This window comes from Bison bison, unplaced genomic scaffold (genome assembly GCF_000754665.1).
Source record: "Bison bison bison isolate TAMUID 2011002044 unplaced genomic scaffold, Bison_UMD1.0 scf7180017863950, whole genome shotgun sequence".
Classification (NCBI taxonomy): Eukaryota; Metazoa; Chordata; class Mammalia; order Artiodactyla; family Bovidae; genus Bison; species Bison bison.
This window is the reverse complement of record NW_011494522.1, coordinates 414,331-423,625: the sequence shown is the minus strand read 5'-3', so window position 1 is coordinate 423,625 and position 9,295 is coordinate 414,331. Positions and strand designations below refer to the sequence as shown.

At 39.8% G+C, this 9,295-nt stretch overlaps 1 protein-coding gene across 1 annotated transcript in view; it reads left to right on the top strand.

Moving 5' to 3' along the window:
• The first annotated feature begins 2,092 nt into the window (after positions 1-2,092).
• The window catches only part of OSBPL8 (oxysterol binding protein-like 8), a 136,840-nt gene continuing 129,637 nt past the window's right edge, over positions 2,093-9,295 (top strand). Inside the window, exon 1 of the mRNA XM_010833860.1 lies at positions 2,093-4,023. Within this exon, the coding sequence (XP_010832162.1) occupies positions 3,956-4,023 (68 nt within the window). The 5' untranslated portion in view covers positions 2,093-3,955. The remainder of the gene's footprint in view (positions 4,024-9,295) is intronic.

Below are 9,295 nucleotides of genomic sequence, written 5' to 3'. Positions count from 1 at the left end.
TTTCAGCTTCAGCATCAGTCCTTCCAGTGAATATTCAGGACTGATCTCCTTTAGGATGGACTGGTTGGATCTCCTTGTTGTCCAAGGGACTCTCAAGAGTCTTCTCCAACACCACAGTTCAAAAGCATCAGTTCTTCAGTGCTAAGTTTTCTTTATAGTTCAACTCTCACATCCATACATGACTACTGGAAAAACCATAGCTTTGACTAGATGGACCTTTGTTGGTAATGTCTCTGCTTTTAAATGTGCTGTCTAGGTTTGTCATAGCTTTTCTTTCAAGGAGCAAGCGTCTTTTAATTTCATGTCTGCAGTCACCATCTGCAGTGATTTTGGAGCCCCCCAAAATAAAGTCTGTCACAGTTTCCATTGTTTCCCTATCTATTTGCCATGAAATGATGGGACCAGATACCATGATCTTAGTTTTCTGAATGTTAAGTTTTAAGCCAACTTTTCCACTCTCCTCTTTCATTTTCATCAAGAGGCTCTTTAGTTCTTCTTTGCTTTTTGCCATAAGGGTGGTGTCGTCTGCATATCTGAGGTTTTTGATATTTCTCCCGGGAATCTTGATTCCAGCTTGTGCTTCCTCCAGCCCAGCGTTTCTCATGATGTACTCTGCATATTAGTTAAATAAGCAGAGTGACAATATACAGCCTTGATGTATTCCTTTTCCTATTTGGAACCAGTCTGTTGTTCCATGTCCAGTTCTAACTGTTGCTTCCTGACCTGCATACAGGTTGCTCAAGAGGCAGGTCAGGTGGTCTGGTATTCCCATCTCCTGATGAATTTTCCACAGTTTATTGTGATCCACACAGTGAAAGGCTTTGGCATAGTCAATAAAGCAGATGTTTTTCTGGAACTCTCTTGCTTCTTCTATAATCCAACGGATGTTGGCAATTTGATCTCTGAATCCTCTGCCTTTTCTAAATCCAGCTTGAACATCTGGAAGTTCATGGTTCACATACTGTTGAAGCCTGGCTTGGAGAATTTTGAGCATTACTTTGCTAGCGTGTGAGATGAGTGCAATTGTGCGGTAGTTTGAACGTTCTTTGGAATTGCCATTCTTTAAAATTAAATAAATTCCCTGTTATAGTCCTAGTTTTAGCTGTGCTGAATTTTAACTTTGTGATCTTTAAAAACATAGCTTTAATGTCATTCTGCCTTTCTTTCTGTAATCTTGCCTTTCATCCTCTCTACCACTTAAATCATCATCAACAGCTTTTTGAAATTCAGGTATGATTTACATAGAATAAAATATACCAGCTTAAAGAATATAGTTTGCCTTTTGACAAATGTAACCACCGCCACAGTCAAGATGTAGAACATTTTCTGCAGTCTCCCAAGTCCCTTGTGCTCTCTCCCACTTCACATCTCTTACTCCCCACTCTCTTCCCCAGGCAATAACTGATCTGGGTTCTGTCCACTATAGATTGTCTTTGTTTTAGAATTTCACATATATAGAATCATAGACTATTCTCTTGTCTGGCTTCTTTTGCTCAGTGTGTGTTTGAAGTTGTTTCTTTTTATTGTTAGATACTGTTCAATTGTATAGAATGGAATATACCATAATTTGTTTAACCATTCACCTGTTGATAGACAATTTGATTTGTTTTTAGATTTTGGCTGTAAACAATTAAGCTGCTATGAAAAGTCCATGCGCAGGTCTTTGGATGTATTTCCATTTTTCCTATGTAATTGTCTAAGAGTGGCTGTACCATTTTGCATTCCCATCAACAGCGTATGAGAGTTCTGTTTGCGTCTCATCCTCATCAAAACTTACATTGTCAGTTGAAATGTTTTAGCCATTCTAGTGATTATGCAGTCATGTCTCATGATTTTCCGTTTGTATTTCACTGGTGACCAGTGGTATCAAACATGTTTTCATGGGTTTATTGGTTATTTGTATCTTTTTCTGGTAAATTTTAAAAATCTTTGTCTATTTAAAAATTGGTGTTTTCTTATTATTATTATTAACTTTAAACTTTTTTTTCTTAAATATAGTCAAGATCTTAGTTATCTGTCATACATATATATAGTGCCTGTCTTCTCCCAGTCTGTGGCTTGCCTTTTTGTTTTCTTAACTGTTTTTGAAGAGGAGAAGCTTTTAAGTTTTATGAAGTTCAGCATACTAGTTTTTTCTTTCATGATTTATGCTTTTGGTCCCTTAAGAAATTTTTGCCTACTGCAGAGTTGTGAAGATTTTGTCTCCTGTTTTATTCTAGAAGTTTTACAGTGTTTCTATATTGAGGTCTGTAATTCATTTTGAGGTATTTTTGTGTTTAGTATAAGAGCCAAGTTTTTTTCCTTTTACCTAATAGCTAGTTTTAATTGAAAGTATTTTTTTTTTGTTTTTCAAATTAGATTTCCTTGGCACCTTTGTTGAAAAATAATTGACCATGTGTGTGTGATCCATTTCTGGACTTGTGCTTCTCTTCCATTGATACATGTACATGGTATTGCAATGCCATACTCTTTATTTTTCTATTTTTTTAGAGAGAGTGTAAATCTCCCGACCAGACATTATTTTGAAAATAGAAGAAAGACTCTGCATACTTCACTCCCTTGCCCTCACTGCTTGTGTTTGCCTCGTTGCTTTTTGGTTTTCATTTGTCTTTGTTAGTTTCTGCTTTCAAAGACGTTGCCATCTGCAGGAGCTCTGTGTTTGGTATCTGCCAGGGCACATACTGTTTATATTATGGGAGATGTTAACTACTTTCACCTGGCTGGAAGAAATTAGCCTTTGGGGTTTTCCTTTGTGTCACTGTTGTTGACAATAAGCAGTCCTACATTTCTTTGGTACCTATATATTATTTTTGAGAAGGTCAGCAAATTGGAGCTGCAGTAGCAGAACTGTGTACCAGAAGCCAAGTATTTAAATATCAAATCTGAAACTTGACAGGAAATGAAATTGTAACGCGTTTTAATTACCTCACATACTCCTTTTCCTCCTTCTGTCTCTTTACCAGAAACATCCCAGCCTTGCCTAAAGCAGTCTGCAGCATAAATGTTGACGAACTCTGATGGCAGTTGCCAAAACTATAGCGTGTGCTTCATGGGAACATGTTGAAGAAAAATATTAGATACAGATTGCATTTAATCTAGTTTCTGGCCACATGTAAAAAGTCCTGGGTTCTTGGTTTTGGGACAGTGCCCAGATGCTCTTATTTTTCTTGTTAAACCTCCTTGCCTTGTGTAAGAGTAAACATATTAGGAGAAAAGGTAAATGTAACGTGTATTCAATCATGTACAAACTTCTGTTTGTCAAATCAGTAATACACATATTGCCCATGTGTATATTTGGTTCTTCCAATTATATTGTATACTTTACCAGACAGAGATTTTTATGTTCTGCCTATTTTGTATTCATTTTCTTCACTTTTCACATACTGGAACTGTTGATGATGGATCTCAGTTATGCATTTTTTTTCTTTGTTTTTTCTTTCCTTTCCTTTTCTCTGGCCTCAGACATGCGGCCTGGCAGATCTTAGTTCCCCAGGGACCGAATCCAGCCCTCTGCAGTGAAAGCGCCGAATCCTAACCGCTGAACCAAAAGGGAATTCCCTGGATTATGCATTTTAATTAACTTATAGTGTAAAATAAAGTCTGAGGCCACAGTAGAAATATATGTGTATTTTTTTCTTCCTACTAAAATCACGTTTCTCCTCTGAAAGACATTTCTTAGCTTAGCACTAGACACAGCTTAGGATTTTAGAAACCAGGTAGGTGTCGAGGTAGAGGTAGGTGAATAGCTTTCCCTTTTTAGGTTGTTGCAGATTGACTGTGCTCCAGGGCATGAGAGGAGTTTATCAGCACTTTGTGTGCATTCCTGTGTTTGCTTCATGAAGACTGCAGTCAGACAAGTGGAAATGTCAGTCAGCTGCTTGAATAGATATTTTTAGATGTTTCTCCTCTTAGCACTAGTCATGCCGTTGACCACAGATCTTGCATTTGATAGTGGATGAGAAGATATGAAACGGGAGCTCCAGAGGAAGCACCTTGGGTAGTAAGATCCAAACCAAAATTGAGGTAGAGATCACATTTCTGATTAAACACAATCTTTTCTTCTTATGACTCTGATAAAAACCTGATCTTGCATGATGTTCATATAATGGATCTTATTTAATGAAGTAAGGGCACCTAGCCAGAAACAAATGGGTGAATATAATGCTATTGTATTTTTTTCTTAAGATAGCATATATAGTGTTTTATAGTCTAGGTCTGACATTGATTTCACCTTTGTAAATGCATTTTAAAATATTTTGAAGTTAACTTTCATTTTGGTTTCATTATTCAGAGGTCGCCTGTTTTGCTTGTAAGTGACTGAAATAGTACCTAGGTCTACCATTTTAGGGTTCTTTGACTACTTTAAGTAAATCACTAGAATGACCAGCTCATACTCTGAAAGTAAATGCTGAGAAACTGAGTTTAAAAAGAACAGACCCTTGAGCAGCTCCAGAGATCTAGAGAGCAGGAAGCAGTGGGTAGTCTTTATAGAGCTTCCGTTCCAACAGATAGTTCTTCTTTGTTTTTCCAGTCATGTGATCACTCTGCTCATGATTCAGATTTTTCAGAGATTGAGACAGATAGGGACTTAGTGGCCTGGCTTGGGTTTATTGCTTACTGTTTGTTAGGAGAGGGCAGGGCACCAATTGTTTACTTTGGAGGAGGAGGGACCTTTTCCTCAAAGGAAGAGCTCAGTGTGCTATCACAGGAAGAGGAAGTAAATATGGACAGGTTAAAGAAAAAAAAAAACAATATTATTACAGTTTCTTAGTTGGTTTGGTTTGGTTTAGTTGCTAAGTCGTGTCCAACTCTTGGGACCCCATGGACTGTAGCCCGCCAGGCTCCTCTGTCCTTGGGATTCTCCAGGCAAGAATACTGGAGTGGGTAGCCATTTCCTTCTCCAGGGGATCTTCCCACCCCAGGAATCAAACCCGGGTCTCCTGCATTGCAGGCAGGCTCTTTACTGACTGAGCCACCAGGGAAGCCCTTGGTTCGTGTAGCCTTGCAGTTTCAACTATTTCTTGGCTGAGCTTGGGTTTGGACCTTTCAGCCTTTATAGATTTGCCATGATCATAAAATAGCACTTATTAAGACTGGTCTGTTTTGTACTTTAGTTGCTTTGCCCCTGTCTTTAGTTCATACCCTTATTTGAATATGTGATTTAAACTATGGAGTCAATTTGAAAAAAGTTATTACGTGGCTGCGCTGGGTCTTCCTTTTGGCATGTGGGATCTTTTTGTAGGTGCAGCATGAGAACTCTTAGTTGAGGCATGTGAGGTCTTGTTGCCTGACCAGGGATTGAACCCAGGACCACTGTATTGGGAGCATGGGTTCTTAGCCACTGGACCGCCAGAGAAGTCCCTCAAGTCAATTACTTTTAAGAAATTTTTTTGTTTCCTTTGTTTATTTTGTTGTTGTTGTTGTTTGTTTCCTTTATTCATTAAATGAATTTTTTTAAGTGTTAGCTGTGTGCCAGGTACTATCCATGCTGCCAAGGTTTCAATAATATTATTTATTTTTGAGTTAATAAAAGTTAACATGCTCCCCTCCACCCCCAAGCTTTATTGAGCTATAACTGACATATAACAAATGCTGTATAAGTTTAAGGTGTACAGTGTGATCATTTGATACATGTGTATATTATGAAGTATTTATCACAGAAAGGTCAGTTTTGTTTTTGGTGTTATGGTAAGAACATTAAAACTCTACTATCATGGCCACTTGCAAGTATACAATATAGTGTTGTTAACTATAGTCACCATGCTTATATATCTGAAGTTTATACCGTCTCATCAACATCTTCCCATTTCTCCCCTGGCTACCTTCAACCTCTGGCTACCACCATTCTACTCTCTGTTCCTATGACTTTGTTGTTTTTAGGTTCCACATATAAGTGGGATCATACAGGATTTGTGTTTTCTCATCTGACTTACTTTACTTGGCTCTCAGGGTCCATCCATGTTGTTACAAATGGCAGGATTTCCTTCTTTTTTTTTTTTTTAATGGACAAAATAATATTCCGTTGTACATATATATTGGGTTGGCCAAAAGTTTCCTTCTGGTATTTTCATAAGATATTACGGAAAAACCTGAGCAAACCTTTTGGCCAACCCAATACTCTTTTTTTTTTTGCCTGTGTGTGCGGTTTCTCTCTAGTTGTGGCACAGGGGCTTCTCACTGTGGCGTGGAGGTTTCTCTTATTTCGGAGCGAAAGCTTTAGAGCACACACACTCAGGAGTTGTGGCACGTAGCTTAGTTTCCCCGTGTATGTGCATTTCCTGACCTGGGACCAAACCGGTGTCCATGCACTGGAACGCATGTTCCTAGCCACTGGGCCGGGAGGTCCCCACACCTCCTTCAGCCATTCTTCTGTTCTGAACTTTTAGGTTGTTAACATATTTTATCTATTGTGAATTATGCCACAAATGAAAATGGGAGTGCAGATATCTCTGTAAATGGCACTATTTTGTTCTTTTTTATGGTTGAGGAAGGCAATGGCACCCCACTCCAGTACTCTTGCCTGGAAAATCCCATGGACGGAGGAGCCTGGTGGGCTGCAGTCCATGGGGTCGCTGAGAGTCGGACACGACTGAGCGACTTCACTTTCACTTTTCACTTTCCTGCATTGGAGAAGGAAATGGCAACCCACTCCAGTGTTCTTGCCTGGAGAATCCCAGGGACGGGGGAGCCTGGTGGGCTGCCGTCTATGGGGTCGCAGAGTCAGACACGACTGAAGCGACTTAGCAGCAGCAGCAGCAGCAGCAGTAATATTTCAGTGTGTGTTGGGGGGGCACTCTTTCATTCCTTTTTATGGTTGAGTAATATTGCATTGTGTATACATATTCTACATTTTCTTTATCCATCTCTCTATTGATGGACATTTAGGTTTCTTCCATGTCCTGGCTATTGTAAATAGTGCTGCAGTGAACACTGGGGTACATGTATCTTTCTGAATTAAGGTTTTCTCTGGGTATGTGCCCAGGAGTGGGATTGCTGGGTCATATGGTAGCTCTATTTTTAGTTTTTGAGGAACCTCCTTACTGTTCATGACGACTGTACCCGGTTTGCATTCCCACCCGCAGTGTAGGAGGGTTCCCTTTTTGGAAAAGATAATTTTGGTTTGAAATTTTGGGGTGACCTATTAGTTTAATGAACTTGATGTTCAAATCTTTTCCCCAAGTTTGGGAATTTTCTCAGCCATTGTTTCTGTAAATAAACTCTCTACCCTTTTCTCTTTTCCTTCTGAGACTTCAGTGATACATAGTTTCTTTTGAAGGAATCTCATAAGACCTGTAGGCTTTCTTCATTAGTGGTTTTTTTTGTCCCCCCTCTCCACTAGCTGACTAATTATCAGTGACCTGCCTGTGAGCTCATAGATTCTTCTGACTCTCAGCTGCTGTTGAAGCTCTGTTAAATTCTTCAGTTTAGGGATTATATTCACCTTCCAAATTCCTGTGTTTCTCTTTTATGTTTTCTCTGGTGAATTCACATCTTGGGTTTTTTCCCCCCTAAGTTACTATATTTTATTTTTATCTATTTATTTTTGTTGAGGTATAGTTGATGTATAATATTCTATTTGTTTCAGATACACAACATACTGATTCGGTATTTCCATAGATTTTACTCCATTTCAAGCTATTACAAACGATGGCTATATTTCCCTGTGCTCTACAATGTATCCTTGTTGCCTATATGTTTTATTTATAGCAGGTTGTGTCTCTTACTCCCATACCTGTATTTTGTCCCTCTTCTCGCTGGTAGCCATTACTTTGTTCTGTCTATATCTGAGGCTGTTTCTGTTTTGTAATTTGCATTCATTTGTGTTCTTTTGTAGATTTCACATATAAAGTGATAAGGTAGAGTATTTGTCTGACTTCTTTCACTAAGCATAGTACCCTCCAGGTCAATCCATGTTGTTGCAAATGGCACAGTTTCATTCTTTTGGTGGTTGAATAAATATTGCATTGTGTATGTATACCACATCTTCTTTATTCATCTGTTGATGGACACTTAGGTTGCTTCCGTATTTTGGCTATTGTAAATAATGCTTCAGTGAATATGGGGCGGGGGCGGTGTGTGTATGTTTTCAAATTAGTCTTTGTTTTCTTTGGATAGTACCCAGGAGCAGAATTGCTGAGTCATATGGTAGTTCTATTTTTAGGTTTCTGAGGACCCTCCATACTGTTTTCCGTAGTGGCTGTCACCAGTGTACTAGTGTTCCCTTTTCTCCACATCCTTGCCAGCATTTATTATTGGTAGACTTTAGATCATAGCCATTTGACAGGTGAGAGGTGATACCACATTGTGGTTTTGATTCTCATTGCTCTGTGTGAGGATATTTTCAGGTGTCTGTTGGCTATTCATATGTCTTCTTTGGAAAAACGTCTAATTAGATCTCCTGCCCATTTTTTAAATTGGGTGGTTTGGGTTTTTTGTTTTGTTTTTGTTTTGGTATTGAATCTTCTCATCGTGTTCTTATATTGTGTTCATGACATTGTTAAATTTTTATTTGTGCTGTCCTGTAACACTCTGAGTATTTTTAGAACAATTATGTTGTATTCTTTGTCAGACAATTCCTGCATCTCCATTTCTTTGGGGCCAGTTATTGTTGCTTAGCTGCTAAGTCGTGTCCGACTCTTTGGGACCTCACGGACTGTAGCCCACCAGGCTCCTCTGTCCCTGAGATTTTTCAGGCAAGAGTATTGAAGTAGATTGCCATTTCCTTCTCCAGGGGATCTTCCTGACCTAGGGGTCGAACCCATGTCTCCGGCATTGCAGGCAGATTCTTTACCACTGAGCCACCAGGGTTATTAGAGGTTTTCTGTATTGCTTTGGTGGATTCACGTTTCACTTTTTCTTTATGATCCCTGTAGCCTTGCATAAGTAAGTATCTGTGTATTTGAAGAATTGGTTGCCCCTTCATGACTTGGTGGACTGACTTCAGCAAGGGAAGACTTTCACCTGTGGTTAGGGGCTTGCTGAAGCGTGGTGTGAACCCCGAGTCCAGTGGTCTGCGGCACCAAGTATGGGGGCGCTGGGTGGCACTGGGTCCAGAGGAGACATGGTGGCTCATGGGCTCAGGCTGTCGGGATCCGCAGCCTTAACAGCTGTGTGGTCCTTGGCTAGCACTGCAAAGATCTATCGAGGCTCCAGGCTTTGAGGTCCTCAGAAGTGCCTTCGGACCCAGGTCTAGGGTCTAGGGCACACAGTGGTAGTGGCTCTAACTGGTGTGCACAGGCTCAGGTGCCGGATCAGCTAGCTGCAGGTACCTTTGTAGTGGCAGGGGGGGGGGCAG